Here is a 16,266-nt window from a genome sequence, read left to right as displayed (position 1 = left end):
AAAAAGTCTCTTACATTTAAAGTAGTAAGAGTAGTATAAGGCGTTATTAGAAGTAATTTAGTAGTTAGTAAAAGTTAACTAGTAGTTTTTAGCTAGATTAGCTACTTAAGCTATGCTTATAATTAAGTAATCTAATTATTAATAGATATACTGCTAGAGTTTAAACCTAAATTAGGTAGAAGTATAGCTTTAGGTGCTGCAAAAACAGGTTTAGCTATTAACATAGATTATTAATTAACTCTAGAGGGCTTACCTTAGCTAGAGCGTATTTTAATTTAAGAATTAAGAGGTAGTTAGTTAGACATTAGTAGTTACCTTTAATTTTAACAAGTTATTAGTAGTATTTAAGTTTTTACTTTAGTGCACTTTTTACAAATTTTTTAAAAGTAATCTTAATTATAAGAGATAGAAAGTTCTAAACTTAAAGGCTTTAGTTAATAAAAAGTCTCTAGATTTCTATTTATAGACTAAATAGTTTAATATAATAGTGTGTAAGTATTATAACCTAAACTAAATTAGACATGTCTTAGGCTTAGATGTAGTTAAATAAATAATTAGTATAATATTATAATAAGGCTATTTATTACTAGTAAAAGCAAGTTTTCTACTATAATGTAATAGCACAGGCAAGACAATAGATCTAAATGTAGTAAGAATCTACTTAGAGGCATATAGGAGTGCGTGGGGACTTAGAACCTAGGAATTGCCATTAACACCTATAGGCCTTGTACAAAGGATATTAGAAAACTACTAAGCTAGCTACAGGGGCAAGGTGCGACTAAATACATGGGGGAAATTAGGGTAACGGCAGGGGGCAGGGCAGAGTCGGGGCCAGGTCGAGTCAGGGTCGGAGCCGATACGGGGACCCTTCGGATAGGTTCCGGGCGACCCGTGATGGAACGATTCATGAGAATTGTTACAAGATGTCTATAAAAGCACATTAGGTAGTTAGAAAAGTTAAGCGCGTGTATATACTTTTTAATAAGTGTTTAACATTTTTAAAACTAAACTAGGTAAATATATAAAAAATAAAGCTATTTTATAGATAGCAGTTAAAGCTTTAAATAATACTACTAGTCTATAAAGTCTAGTACTGTAAGAGGTATCGAGCAGGAAACACATGTTATAGAGAGGGAATGCAGGATAGGGGGGTAACGAGAGAGAGTAAACCTTAGGGTTGGAGGCAGAGGTGCGGAGGCCGAGGAGCCTATATACCCTATGCTAAGCCCTTAGGGTACTTAAGGGTTAGATAGTTGTAACATAACTGTAACATAGCCTCCCCTCTTCTTAGAGCTTGTCCTAAGACCTAGAAAAGAATAGATAGTGTTAAATTCTATGTACAAAAGTAGTGTAGCTAGCCTTATTAAAAACCTAGTAGAAAAAAAGAGTATGTAGTTAGCTATAAAGCTAGAAGGATTTAAATTAAACGCTAGCTAAGTAGTAGAAGCTTGTACTAGCTATAGGCGGACCTGCGGTGGTGACTGTACAGGTCACGCCTAGGCAGTACCCATCCCTAGTGACTAAACTCTAGAAAGCCTTAGTAAGAGAAAAACTATGTTTAGAGAAGTGCAACTAGGTGCTTTAGAATACTATTGCTAGCGGTACAGCGGTACAGCGCTGCAGCTGCTAGGATAGGACGTTCTTCTTATTAAGTTAAGTGTTTGCAGTGATGACACTTGGATGCATCGTCAGCATAGTCACACGATAGTCGGATGTGTCGGATGTGTCGTCACACGATGGTCGGATGCATCGGCAGATGCATCAGCACCATAGTCTATTGCCAAGACCCACCTACTTAATTCGCATATATATAGACTCCTGCAAAGGACTCCTCTAGCAATACATTTAATGCAGTTCCTCATGTCTTTAGTGCTGTTACAATCCTTGCTTCGTAGAAGCACTCGGGTCGATGTTGTTCCTAGGGAGATAGGACGGAGGCGAGGGGCCGACGATAGGGTGTACAGTCCTACTTAGGGGCTAATGGGCTGATGGAGAGTGGGAGAGTGACCGGATTGTGGTTTGTTCCTAATAGCGGCAGTATAGTGGCCGGGTCAAACAGTCCTGTTAGACAGAATTAGAGGTATATATGTTACAAGATATACAAACAGTATTACAGCTTATTATAAAGCTAGAATGCTACTTAGTCTATATAAATAATAAACTAAATGTTAAACACGCCTTCTTAAGGTTGTTTAAGGTTAAAATTATATACATATTTAATAGTGCTAAGAACAAGTTACCTAAGTCTAGATAAGCTTACTGTATAGTAAACTTGTCTAGCTTACTTAAGCTTGTTTTTACTTCCTTAGCTTGTCCCCTATTAGACAATACATTCTTCTGTAATCCTAGGCAGCTGCGCTGCCTCTATGTCTTCTAATTAGTCTATAAGCAAGCTCTGCTCTAACCTAGCTAGATTGTGGAGCACTTCTAGTAGAGTTATGTTAGTCTAACCATAGACTGTAACACGCTGCCTCCCCTCCCTAGCAGCGTCCTCACTGCTCTGCTTACACAACTGCGTTAGTAAGAGTTTATTTATAAAGTAGGTATCTTTTTAGATAAAAGCATTTATTATTTTTATCTTTTCTTTACTAAATAGCTTGTTAGTTTTGCTTATACTGTTACCTTTATGCTGCTTATTGTCTTAATCTTTTTTATTAAACAAAAATAAAACTTTATAACACTTACTAATTATTAGAATTATCTTATGTGTTAACCTTATCTTTAGACAAGTGCGTAAAATGTGTAAAAAAAAAAATTAATTAATGCAACACCTTTATTTCTAATGCTATATAGAATTACTTAAAAAGAGAGAGAAAAAAGCTTCTCTAGTCTACTAAAGCAGCAAAGGTTTATAAGTAAAAGCTTATAAATAAATGTTTACGTCTAGTAAAAAAGCTTCTTAAAAAAGTAGTAAAAATAAAAAAGGTGTTAGAAAGAGAGTGTTCTAAATAAGATTATATCTAAAGATTACTAGATCTGCTAGAGGCTTACTGCGTAAAGTACTTAAAGGGGGACTTTTTCTTCTTAGACAAGATAGCAGCCCTTAAAGTAAAAGTAAAAAGTTAATTACCTCTCTAACTTTTTTTACTAGAACTTGTCTCTAAAAGCTGCTACTATCTAGTAATAACATAGCTGTTTCTTTTAAAATAGATGCCTTATTACCTAGCTAGTCTCTTTTAGGCAAGCTTAAAGATACTTTTATACTAACTACTGCGTATTCTTTAAGTTCTTAGCTAGTTTCTAGGTATTTTTACTAGTAAGCTATTTTTTTTATTTTACTAAAAATTCTTTTTTGTTTTTTTAGTTATTAATAATTTATTTTACATTATACTCTATTTTTATATTCTTTTATTTTTATTTTAACAAGGGAATTTTTTTAGGTGCTTTTTCTAACTTTAAAATATAAAACTATAGGTATATTCTTATATACAGGGGAAGCTTTAGCTTATAGTTATTATAGTAGGTTTATAAAACTTTATATAGTCTAATCCTTTTTTCTGCTAGCTTTCTAAAAGGTTGTAGTATTTTAAGGTTCTAAGTTTTAAGGTATATATAGTCTTCTAGATAAATTTCTAGTCTACATTTTTATTTCTAATTTATGTATTATTTTATTATTTTCTAACTAGATTTAGCTTTAACTACTAATTTCTAGTGTATGTTTTACAGATCTAATAGGCAGTTAATTAATTCTAGTAGATCTATAGGCTAACTTCTATAGAGTGTATAATAAAAGTAGTAGCTAAAATTAGCTTTATATAGAGTTTCCTTAATTATAGTAGATTCTACTATGTTAATAGTAAACTGTGCTATTAACAGCTATTCTGCCTAGTTATTCTAACTAAAGAACACATATTGTCTTAGATATCTCTCTACCTCTGCGTTTATTTGCTTAGTCTGCCTGTCTATTTATAGGTGGTATGCTGTGGATAGCTTATAGGTTACACTTAAGTGTCTTATAGCAGGTTTCTAGAAGTTACTAGTAAACACTTTATACATAGCTATAGTATATTACTTTAAGAGTGTTGCATTTTATTTAAAAGCCTAAAGTGTAAGCTGTATCTAATATTCTTTTAGAGCGTTTAAGTAGTGTTTTTAGAAATGCATTAGTGTAAGAAAAGTAGTTTAGAAGGTTCTTAGCAAAAGTAACTTAGGTGTGTGAGCAACTTGCCTATAGAGTACGTTATACATCTAACACTTATAGTTATAAAATAAACACTTAGCCCTTTTACTTTTATAATAGCAGCATGTGTATAAACCTTTAAGAAAGCTTTAAATAGTAACACATATTAAAATTTTTCTACTAAATATTATGTATTATTTATAAAAAATCTACTTAGCTTTTACTATAAATATTTATATAGCCTTAGCACTTTATAATTTATCTATGTTTAAAGACATAGTAATGCTATTGCTATACTTATAGTTAAAGGTATACTAGCTAATTTTATAGAAACTAGTGTAATTTATAAAGTGTATTAAGAAATGTCTTTTTGTTTTAAACAATCCGACTATTTACTACTAAGTTAGTCTAGTAGTTGTCTTAAATAACTCTTTTAATATTAACTATAATAATCTTCTGTTTTTTAAATAGATTATATTTAAATAAAGCTATATTCTTAAATTTATAAACAGAGCTATTTCAAGCAAGCAGACTGTAGCTAAATTTAGTAAGAGTTTAGCGTTATATAAATTTTATAGTAACTACTATCTAAAGTTAGGTAGAAAGAAACCTATTAGATTCTATCTTTATAATACCTGCTCGTCCCTATATGCCTTCCACTAGTGGGATATTTAGTCCAGTTGCTTTGGCGAGTGAGCGCCGTCCAGATAATCAACGGCAGAAGAGCCCTGTCGTGCGCAGATATGCATTCGAACACGGTCGCCATTGTTCCCTTAACACCAGTGCCGCTATAATTTCGCGTATCGTCATCCCTTACAACGGCTTTAACAGAGTTAAGCATGAGCAATATAACCCCGGTTTCGTCCATACCATAGACATTCTCTAGTTGAGTGACTGGGCAACCCATTTAAAGTCCGACATAATTTATCATATATGTTCATATCGTGCCGCTTCCAGTCTAACACCTTGGATTCCTTCAGTTTGACCTCTGAATGGCCTTCGTGGAAGGCCTGAGGCCAGTTTCCTACCCGGAGGGTTCATCGCTTCGTTCGCTATGGGAGGGTAGGGTGTCATAATGTATGCTAACGAACGTAGATACCTAATTGGAACCGGGAAATCACTACCAGTTATCTGTAACAGATATTAACTAGAGCTCTCTCTTACGGCGAGGTAAGGTACTGTGGGCCTATCGCCTTTTCTTTTTTCGACAGTCGTTCGTGTGCACGATGTCATAGGGTAGAGCGAGGGCCATTGCCCCGTTCTGATAGGCCAGTGTATTTTTTTGGCTCGGAGACATCGACGCCCTCTAAGAGAGGACCTCACTGCCGCGTTTCATGCTAACTCAGATGGCGGTGGTAGGAAATAGGGCAAGTGAGAGGCCGCGAATTATGGGGTGCAGGAGGACACATAGCTGTCCGTAGACACTTCTAAAAGCCTACGCTACACTACTAATTATTTCTAGGGTATTGCGTAATACCATATAGCTTAATCAAGGCTCAGTATATCATAACTAAGCAGGCATTACTATTTATTTCTTAGCGCGAAGCACCTTTGATCCTTGAAACTCTCGTAATGCATGATACTACAGCCTAATGGTATAATAGTTTAAAGGAACACTCTTCTTTAACTGGACTTTCAAAACATTATTCCAAGTACAAAGAGTTTCCAAATCTATAATGGAGTAAGAGGTGAAGCTTAAGCGCTCCTCGGTGCCATGGGAAAAACAACCAAGAGCATAACCAAGACTGTCGTATTTTCCTGTGCGCACAGTCCCAAAACCTGAGAAGAGGTAGTTAGAGGGTATTTCAGCAATTCTACGTTAACGATAAGTTTATAGACCTTTATAGGAAGACTGGAGATGCTACCAGTTGAAGCTGTTCGGCACGGTGGGTGATTAGCTACGCAAGGGGGGGCGGGGGTTAGACAAGGCGTAGAAAAGGGATACTGTACTGTACATGTACAGTACATTCGGGAATCCACTCCGAATGATCCCAGGAATCTCATTTCTCGTCCAGACCCCATGCGGCCAGAAACCTATTTATTTTAACCCAGTACAGCTTGTGTATACCTGCGATTATCGCATGAGCGCTTATCACTGTGTTCAGGCAATAATTCTCGTTGATAGGATGGCTATCGAAGTTGTTGAACGTTGAAAAAGGTCAACCCCCTATCAAGCGCAGCAGAAGAATATATGAAGGCGGATAAATGCACGCGCAACAGATTATTTGTTGCTGCCCTAGACTCCGAACGACATAGGACGATCTGTTGTCCATTCAGCCGGGCTGGCGTGCTTTTGAGTGTGAGGATAGCCCTATGTAAGCTATATTTAAGAAGATTTGCTCACAACGGTCTCCGTAGCCTGATAATCGGCCCATTCAAGTAAAGGACCTCGAGTAGGGCCACATTGCTATCCTCCACAAGGAATAACTGTATTGCGGGTGGTTAGTACCGTCATAATAGCGGCAGGGATCAGGAGGAAGTGGTTTAGGAGTTGAAGACGCCCTTTTGTGGTGGCCAGATGTCCGGGCGGATGCGAAAATCTCACATCACAAGTGACACATAATCTCGTGATACCGACGTCTTTAGATGCTATGTCTCGACTCTCGAGGCATCGGCCCAAAGACGTGCTCTTGACCATGAGGGTCCTTCGTGAAGAAAGGAATTGTATCGTCCTTTTACTTTCCCGGCTCGATGATAGAAGCCAATGATTAGAGAAGAGTTCGTATAGACCAGAATTTCATTGCAAGAATAAGTTAACGAGGTCGATAGTCATCCTTTTCAGCCCAGGAATGCTGGTGCAGAAAATCGTTGTCTGCAGGATCTCCAGGACGTTAGAAGTGTACGGAAAGCGCTTTAGATCTTAAGGCAAAATGCTTGGGCGGATTGGCGATTCAAGGATGTTGATTTGCAGAACATATCACACAGCGTATTATAAATCCAATTGAGGTCACTGTGTAGAGTTAAGTCGTACTAGAACACTTAATATTGTGGCGATTAACACTTAGAAGGATATTTAGGACAAAGGAAAACATCATCTGCCTTCAACAAAAGCATTTACTTGGCTAAGATATTCCAGCAAGCTGTCGATATATAGGTCCAAGTTCAGCAGAGGTCGTTGTCCACTTTCCATTTGCCAGCACACTTGTTTTCAAAACGATATTCTCATCAGCTGTCCGCCACATACAATGTATTGTATCGGAGCTATACATGCCAAGGGCAATGTGGTCATACCGAAGGTGCAAATTCTTGCGTTCAGTAGAGAAATTAGCTACCAGCTCTGTCGCGCCATTTCTTACGTCGACACGAAAGATTTTATTGCGGCCTGACCGGATGCAGAAGAGGTGCGACGAAGTAGCCGCTAATGATTGAGCGGAGTTATCCACCCGTGTGTCAGGCACGTCGAGATGTTTGTTCTTTGATCCTGGTGCGACGAACAGGATAGAGGGGTATGACTTCGATAAGACGGCGGTGAGGAAGACCTGTTGAATGAGCTTAGAGTCCGAATGACCCACAAGAGAAATGGAAGAGATTCCAGTGTCATCCGCATAACCCTGTCACTAAACGTCAGTTTTTGATTCAAACTAATGCTGAACACCAGGGGCTTACCACGGTCAGGTTTACTGGATCCAGTTGTGATTCCAGTTTAATATCGGATCCAAAGCAAGTCCAAATTGATACATGTACAGCATGCTTATGTGAGTTTTTCTCCACCTGCATCGAAGATATCAGTCTTTTTGAGTCAACAGAGAAATTGACTTTGTGGACGCGGACCGCATGGCTTCCGATATCAGCAGATGGAGAGAGCTTCCACGGGCCACGCAGCTCTTCGTTCAATTTGCGGTAAACTAGGGTGTATTTACCACATCCGAGCGCGATGTTCGCTCCGTCAGGGGAGAGCGCAAGAGCGAGAACGACTGGTGTGCCTTCATCAATGACAAGTGCTGGCTGAAGTTTGTCTTCTTTCAAACAATAAATCCATCGGGACTACATATGGTCAGCATTTAAGACATGAAGGAAGAGCACTGTGTAGCGTACATCCTCAATATGAACAACTGCTACAACAACCGCACCACTTGCAGCGAGGTGGCGGATGCTCCGACTTCGCTGCTTGCCATCTGGCAACCTGACATTGTTTGGTACCACTAACTCATGGCACCGGCCGGTGTGAAACGGCGCGTCTATATGGACGAAGCTTATTGGGTCCTTCTTACACCAAAGCGCAAGATGCCGTCCACAAGATGAGAAGCAGAAATCGAGGCTTGGCGGTAGTGGGTCTAAGGCTGATTTCCCTGAGCCCATGAGTCGTCCAAAAAAGCGACTCTTCTTTCGGCTCGCTATGCTGGCGGACGAAGAGAGATTGCTGACTGAATGCGAGTCCGTCGCGGTAGTGATAGATTCCCTCCGGCGGTCTTGAGGGAACGGAGGAGGCTGTAGCGTGTGTGCTAAGCCTGAGGCTTTTTCGTAGTCCTGAGGTGCCCAGGGAAGCAATTCTACATTTTGATCAATACGTTTCGGTAGTACTATAGTCGACTTGTCCACGAACTCGAGGCCGGAAGCAATGCGTTCGGGGTTACCATGGTTGTGAAGGAACTGGGGAGGTTCAGGAGGAGGTTCTACAACCTCAGGGTAGTTTTCATACGATATCCGTTTTGTCGTTTGCTGCTGCTTTGATGTTGGATTAAAGGTCGAAACTGGTAGATGTTGTCCAACATCGCGAATAGATTTCCGTTCCGCAGCAAAAGAAGGCGGTTGCTGTTGTATATGGGCCGGAGGTCCCATAAATCCTCCTGATGGTCGCTTATGAGCCACTTCAGATGATTTGGGAGAAGGAATCGGTGGAAGCGGCACAGATGGAGGATTTGAGGGCGGTCCCGAATGCAGCGCGTCGAATGCCACACGAAATGATTCTAAAGGTAGGCCTGGGCGTAGGGCCTGGGGTAAGGTGGATGGAGAAGTCGTCCTTGACACCCAAGCTTGTGCATGAGGTTGTGCTACTGCTGGCCGTGAGGGAGCAGGTACTGGTTTTCTCGGGGGTACGTCTCGAGCTAAAGCTGCAGTTGCATCCTGAATCATTTTGATGGCGGGCTGCGCAATCTCTGTGGCCGCTGAATCACTCCGGTTTTGTAGTTCCATTGGTAAATGTTGGTCTGCCTCTGTCAAGTCGAGGTGAATACCAGCATCTGTTTCCGGGGGGCTTTCAGCCTTAGAGGCAGCGGGATTACAAGGTAGATTCCATTTGGGACTTTGCAGGCTATCTGAATCTCGAATATCTGCACTTGATTTGAGGCGAAGAGGCTCGACGTGCAGGGTCGCGTTCATATGATTAGAAATGGATGCTAATGATGCTCTAATATCAGTAGGGGAACTACAAGAGGAGATGTCGCGCGAGGAGTACTGTTCTTCGCTCTTGACGCTGAGAGGCGACAATGTCGAAGTCCTATCCTCCACCCATTGGAGGACACTGTCATCTTTTTTTAGTGTGTGAAACGAACGTCGGAATTCGTCAATCTCGAGGCGCAGAACTCTCCCCATCCGCATTGCAAGCTGTTTATCAAGCAATAACTAATCTAGGTTAACAGACGAACACAAGGACAGAGGCATGAATGTTGGAGCTGAACGTACATGGTCTCCAGATAACGACTGTTGAGTCCTGTTGATGGTGAATGAGATCCGCTCCGCGAGATATTGTACTATTGCTGTCGAAAGCACGCTAACGTTTCCTGAGCGGCTCTGCTCTGATGCAGTCGCTATGATGCGAAGGATGGGGGATGGATCGTATCTACCTGCCCCATCCACCCTATGGTCCATGGGTGGCGCAATAATCAGGTTCATCAAAGTATCCCGAAGGGTCCAGAACGTGTCCGGTGTTGCGCAACCTTTGGTCAAAACAGTTGCAAACTGGCGCTCGGCATCTTCCTCGGGCGATAATCGCGTAGATTGAACCCCATTTTCATATTGCAGCACGATGCTGCCGGGTAGCATGTCCTCCAAGAACGCCTTCTCCGTCAGCGACAGGCTCCGTTTTTGGTCCCATGCATTCACCAATGCCTGGATCTGTGTCATAACAAGATCCTCCTCCTCGAGACTAACATTGTATTTCGACAAAAGAAGCACCCGGGTCGCTGCTACGAGTGCATCTAAGGCAACAAAACGGAAGATGGTATAGTCCAATGACGATCCGCCAACAGTCTTGTTAGAAGTACATATCTTCAAGATGAAGAGAATGATGCGGAGAATGGTGGGACCATCAATCGGCGGGGCGGTTGGGAATAACGTTGGAGCGGGGTGGGACACGCACACCGCGTCAAGGATCCATTGGAGTCTCAAAAGCACCTGGCGGTCATGTCGCAATTGCGAGTATGGCGGATCGTTAGGTAGACGGACTAGGGAAGCCTCGCTGGCGCCAATGACTTCAAAGAGCAGAGAACCTGGTCGACTGTTGTCAAGCCCTACGGCTGGATTAACGGCGGCGGTTGCCGACATCTGTCTGCGCGCAGTGAGAGGTGTAGAATTTTAGAATTCGAGTGACAAGGCTTAGAGATGTTGACGATGTGGGCTGCGACTGGTACAGAGCTCTCAGCCTCTGACGCTCTCTGCCCTGACGCGATGCTGGATGACCTGCACGTGTTCTCGCCTGAATGCAGTGCATATGTGGTCTTGGGGCCCTTCGAGTTTGATTTCAAAGGCGGAGATTTGGACCGAAGAGGCTTGCAGGAGATGGGGCTCAAGCAAGGCGGACTTTCTCACACAAATGCTCGCTCTCTGCAGACGTCGCCACAATACTCAAGACTTCTCGAATGACCGGGCTGGCGCCTGAATTTCTCGGTTGTTGTCACAAATACTCCAAGACAGGGCATCTGAGGATTGAAATCTTCCACTTCGCGTATCGCTGAGCGAACGGCTGCAATCAGTTTCTTAACTAGGAACAAAGAAAAATCATGTGAAGAGGGATAGGCGGGGGCCAAATTTGACAGACACGCCATAAGCCAAACGTACCTCAAACGATTCGTGAAATAGCTTGCTTCGCCCCATTGGTGGTGCAGCCTGGCAGGAATCCCTCAATTCAGCCATGCGCCATAAATATAGGGAGCATTCGCTTTGCTCGCATTCTGCGCGATGCGTAATTGTTAATGGTTGCACCACCATGACTTCTCAGTAGTGTTATATTACACGCAAAAATTTCATCTCAATAGCTGTTACTCGCTGTTCGGATAAGCTTCTTCACTAGTTGAGTGAAAGGCAAGGTAAGGGGGAGGAGATGATGGCTCGATAGGTAAGGCGCAGCGGTGATTGCTTTTGAACGCCACGGTTTGCTGTCCGTTACGAATACGAGATGTGGCGTGCGACATCTTCACCGGTTCAGGAATATGTCGCTTCTGATTGCACGACTGGAGCTTCCAATATGCAGCATTGCGGGGTGGGAAATTGAGGGCGAGGTTTGGGGGTGGTGATACCCTTGGCCCAAGCTTCTTCATGGCTCCAATTATTCGGCGCCTCATGCTGCCCATTCTTTGAAGACACCATGAAGGGAGTAGAGTCCACGTAGCCTTGTTCACTCTCACAAACATCCCACCCTCCTTTGAGTTTCCTCTTCTTACTCTCTCTTTCCAAGTCGAATATTAGAGAAAGATTCCTCAGATCCGGGCATCCTCCGCGTCGCGTACATCTGAGCATTTCAATGGATCCACCTATTCCTGAGAACGCAGAGAAGGTCTCGGAGCCTTCTGGTTCAACTACACGTCCTGACTCTGTTCTCTCCGATGTCTCTGAGATCCCAGATACCGAACTACGGTTCGTACTCATCTCTAAAATGCAATAGAACATATAATTAATAGTTGGCAGCCAAACGCTCAAAGAACGCCATGTGAATATGATAGGCTTTTCCACGGTTCTTGGAGTAGGCCTTTTTCTTTCTGCCGGAAAGGCCATCTTTATGGCCGGGCCTGGTGCTACTGTCCTAGCATACATCATAATGGGCACAGTGATGTGGTCCGTAATGGCTTGTTTGGGCGAGATGACTGCCTTGTTCCCTATCAAAGGTCCCATCTTCGAATTCCCACGTCGGTTCGTCGACCAGTCAATCGGTTTCGCGATTGGGTGGATCTCATGGTATGTCAAACAAGACAAAACTCAGAAGCTCTTCCGCTAATTCAACCAAGGTTCTCCTGGACTGTCATAGCCGCAGTGGAAATACTAGCCATCACTGAGATCTTTCGTTTTCGATTCGACCCCAAATACCTTCAGAGTGTCGGATATCCTGAGGATCGAGTGGAATGGAAGGCTGGCCTTGATACAAACCCTGCCATTTGGGTGGGGATATTCCTGATCATCATCCTTTTGATCAATCTTCTACCAGTTCGCCAATACGGTCGGGTCGAGTACGTATTCGGATGCATCAAGATCATTTTTCTAGTTGGTGTTATCATGTTCAACATGATACTGAACGCTCGCCAGAAGTTCCACGACACTAGGTTCTGGACGTACGAGACTCCTTGGGGATTCTCTAGAGCGAACTTCACCGTAAAGGCTTACCGAGACGGCTCCCCCAAAATCACTTATACTGGCTCTCTTGGCGGCTTAACTTCGTTCTGGACAACAATGACAACAACGCTTTTCTCCTTGATGGGCTGGGAAATCATTCTATACACCGCTGCAGAAAACCGTGACCTCCGAAAGGCAGAGACGATTAAGCTAGCGACACGGAAGATATCGCTCCGTGTTATTCTGCTCTACGCTCTCGCAGCCTTCACAGTAGGTTTGAATGTGCCGTACACAGATGATCATCTGCGGGATCTTACTCTTCTCGGGGTCCCAGGCGGCCAGAATAGTGTCTTCGTTATTGCTGCAATCCGGGAACATGTCAAAGGCATTCCGCATTTGATCAACGGCTTCTTCATATTTTCGGCATGCAGCACGGGAGTCAATTGCCTGTATGCCGCGTCCAGAACGTTGCATGCTCTCGCTAGCATTCGAGATGCGTGGCCGTCGTGGACTATTTTCGAAAGCATTCGATCGAGGCTAGAGCGCACCCGCTTGGGTGTTCCAATGAATGCGGTGTTCGTCAGCTGGCTGGTTGGCTTCGTCGCATTCCTCTCAACAAACTCGGTTCAGATGGAGACGCTTGGACGAATGTCGACGATCACGGTTGTCGCTAATTTAATCATTTACGCAGTGAACTGCGTCGCCTATCTAAATTTCTACCGGGAGGTCAATTCGGCTGCAAGAGGTGATCTCGACGAGGACCTCAATCTTTCCCCAGAAATGCGGGCGCACTATAAGAGATCAGCCCGTCAATACCCTTATCGATCTCATCTTCAGTGGATCCGAGCAGCATATGCTTTCGTTGGTTGTGTACTCATGATCATCTTCCAAGGATGGCGTACATTTATTCCGCCTATGAGCAAGAAAGATTTTGTGGCCGCTTACATCGCAGTCGTTCTTTTCATTGCCATTTCTCTGGCGTATTTCGTGAAGGACCGAGGCTTCTCTCCGCGAAACTGGAGAGTACTTGCACTAAAGCTTTCGGGTCTCGAGTCGGTTGGTCCCATTGTGGTGGTATCGGACAGCGTCCTGAAGCCGTGCGACTTCTGCGGTGCAAGGCATCGACGCGGGCATCTACACTTCCCGGACAAGATTCTGTTCTCGAAGAACAATGCTCGGGCACTGGTTGAATGGATCTGGACATGGTTGAAGTGAGAAAAGCCCTGTGTATTGAGGGCGGAGAGAATGGACCGTACTGGAGCAGACCTGAATACCCACCGTTTACATTTCGTAGCTGTTGATACCAATAATATAATCTGAATACCGTCTCCCCGTATTTCGATTGTATGAGACACTTGATTTCAAGAAACAGCACAAGAAAAATATCTCCCATTACCGGGAAATTGGACTCAAAATCGAGTTTGCAGCCCAGAAGATGACACGGCAGGAATGCGCTAGCCAAGTACCACCGCATGTAGTCTTGAGAACGTAAAGTATTAAGATGGAGAGATCAGCCACAACTGGGGATTAGAATGAAACAGGAATTGATTCATGCCTAACAAGGAAATCATAAGCAACAGTGCCGAAATTAGTCGCAACATATATAGAGGGAGGGTTAGCCGCGATGTGGTGGCCAATGGGACAGTAAGAGTTATGAGATTTTGGCATACAAACGAAGAGAAAGATGCGTTGCTAGTCTAGTAATAACACAACCCGCCTCCTGAGATTTTCTTAGTCCACCCACGTGACTGTGGGCTTGAAGTCAAGCTCGGACCACATCTCTTCCAGAGGGTCTAGTCGCCTGTGTAATTTTTAGTGCGCAGATAACTACAGAATTAAGTTGCGTCTAAAGTATCTTAACTTATAACATAAGTTTATATGTTTCCTGCTTATATACTATTTTAGTATGCCCTTTAAGAACATTAATAATTTATAGCTTTTTTCCTCTAACATAAAGGACCTTTTAACTAGTTTCTATTCCTCTACTGTTATTAGCTTAACAGCAGTAAATAAGCTTTAATAACTAAACTTACACCTACCTTTTAATAAAGCTATTGCTTTGCTTAAAAATAGTACTAGTTATAACTTAAAGCTTAGTTAAAAATAAGCTTTTAAAGACTTATATAGTAATTATAATAGTATACTTGTTGCGTAAACTAGGTATAAGAAGACACATGTTATTATAAAGTATTATATAACACTAGATTCTTAGTTACAGCCTATTACTCTTATTATAAGTTCTTTAAAAGTAATTAAATAGAGACAGGTATAAGAGGCTTATAAGTGCTACTATAGAATTAGTGTTCTTTTTTTTATTCTAGACAGCAATAGTAATACTATAAAACACTAGCATAATATTACCTAAAGTAGATATACTTATGTCTAGTTATTAGCTAAAATTATAGTTAAAAAAGCTCTAAATAAGAAAAATATTAATTTATTAAGTAATTTTATAGTTAGCTGCGCTTTTATAGAGTTTATATAAGTAACTATAAGTTTACTTAATAATTTAGCTTTTTTAACTAATATATAAACTTCTTTACCTACTCCCTTACATTTTTAAGATTTATAAGTAAGTAAGGCATGTAATTTACTAGCTAGCTACACTAATAATTAACAAGCGCAGCTGTTTATTAATTTTTACCTCTCTTTACAGCTAATTACTTTAGTGTCTTTAAATAGCACTTTAAGCTTTTACACACTAACTTTTTTAACTACATTAATGTTTTAGCTTACTGCTCTAACTACACTAAACACTAGTTATTATAGAAAAGGCGCGTCTACCTGCGCACATAAACTATGTGCGCAGCGCGTTATAGCTTTACTAGAGGTTCTAGAGAAGGTAGTCTTTAAAAAGCCTAGACAGACTAAAAATGCACTAATAAAAGTAGTAGTTATAGCTTAAAAAACTATACTAATAAAAATGTTTAATAATAGCTATGTTAATAAAAAAAAATTTAAAAGTGTAATTAAAAATTTTAAGTTTAGGTAATGCTACTAGCTAGTTACTATTAATAAGCTATATCTTTATGCCTGTAACAGCTAAAGAGAGGGCTTCTGTTCTTATTATAGGTAGATATCTAAGCTGTAGGACTAACTTAAAGACTATACTTACTAGTTTAGTACAACAGCTACTCTTACACACACTAACTTCTTAGATGTATCCTAGTCTACAGGCTTCTACTATCTCTGTAAAGGCGCTTCTATTTAAATAAAAGTATATTATAGTAACATTTTTATAAAGCTAGAGCTTACCTTTCTAAGTAAAATCTATTTACTCTACTATAAAGTCCTTTATACTATAGTTAACAACACCTTAGCTTATTTTAATTATATGTTACTAAAAATAATATTCTTTATTTACTTTATTAAAAACACTATAGAACTAGCAGCTAGTATTACTTACTAGTTAAATAATGCTAGTTACATAAACACTATAAATTAGATTACATAGGTGTATTATAGACAGCTTACGCTAGACACTTACATTAATATTAAGTGTTATTTTAATAGTAGTAAGCTTTACATACTTATTACTACATTTATATATGCGCTAGGGGTTAACTTACTAAGTGTAAAGTATGTTACCTAGTTTAGTTACTACTCTTTTAAGAATACTCTGCATGTCACAGTCAGCATGCTTAAGCTACAAGCAAGGGGTGGTG

The 16,266-nt window shown here is 41.2% G+C and overlaps 3 protein-coding genes across 3 annotated transcripts; 1 reads left to right on the top strand and 2 right to left on the bottom strand.

Moving 5' to 3' along the window:
* Positions 1-4,733: 4,733 nt before the first annotated feature.
* Positions 4,734-5,027, bottom strand: BDR25DRAFT_243683 (uncharacterized protein; the record flags this gene model as incomplete). The annotated part of the gene is made up of 1 exon (XM_033685826.1): positions 4,734-5,027. One exon carries the CDS (start codon positions 5,025-5,027, stop codon positions 4,734-4,736), a length of 294 nt encoding a protein of 97 aa, XP_033540842.1.
* Positions 5,028-7,182: 2,155 nt separating this feature from the next.
* On the bottom strand, positions 7,183-10,644 carry BDR25DRAFT_346915 (uncharacterized protein; the record flags this gene model as incomplete). The annotated part of the gene is made up of 4 exons (XM_033694204.1): positions 9,743-10,644; positions 8,156-9,682; positions 7,727-8,104; positions 7,183-7,671 (listed from the first exon to the last, which is right to left on the bottom strand). Exons 1-4 carry the CDS (start codon positions 10,601-10,603, stop codon positions 7,183-7,185), a joined length of 3,255 nt encoding a protein of 1,084 aa, XP_033540841.1. The 5' UTR covers positions 10,604-10,644.
* Positions 10,645-11,654: 1,010 nt separating this feature from the next.
* BDR25DRAFT_272286 (uncharacterized protein) lies at positions 11,655-14,068 on the top strand. The gene is made up of 3 exons (XM_033687303.1): positions 11,655-11,911; positions 11,963-12,229; positions 12,280-14,068. The coding sequence occupies exons 1-3, from the start codon at positions 11,799-11,801 to the stop codon at positions 13,814-13,816; spliced, it is 1,917 nt and encodes a 638-aa protein (XP_033540840.1). The 5' UTR covers positions 11,655-11,798; the 3' UTR covers positions 13,817-14,068.
* The last annotated feature ends 2,198 nt before the right edge of the window (positions 14,069-16,266 follow it).

The sequence above is a fragment of the Lindgomyces ingoldianus genome (genome assembly GCF_010093535.1).
Source record: "Lindgomyces ingoldianus strain ATCC 200398 unplaced genomic scaffold BDR25scaffold_50, whole genome shotgun sequence".
NCBI classification, from domain to species: domain Eukaryota; kingdom Fungi; phylum Ascomycota; class Dothideomycetes; order Pleosporales; family Lindgomycetaceae; genus Lindgomyces; species Lindgomyces ingoldianus.
Note: the sequence above shows the minus strand (reverse complement) of the source record. Positions and strands in the feature narration are given on the sequence as shown.

What these genes read in the sequence shown, in the direction of transcription:
- BDR25DRAFT_272286 (XM_033687303.1), top strand. Translation starts at nt 11,799, where the DNA reads ATGGATCCACCTATTCCTGAGAACGCAGAGAAGGTCTCGGAGCCTTCT. An exon ending in ATCCCAGATACCGAACTACG is followed by an intron (nt 11,912 to 11,962) that starts GTTCGTACTCAT and finishes AATAGTTGGCAG; the next exon opens with CCAAACGCTCAAAGAACGCC. An exon ending in GCGATTGGGTGGATCTCATG is followed by an intron (nt 12,230 to 12,279) that starts GTATGTCAAACA and finishes AATTCAACCAAG; the next exon opens with GTTCTCCTGGACTGTCATAG.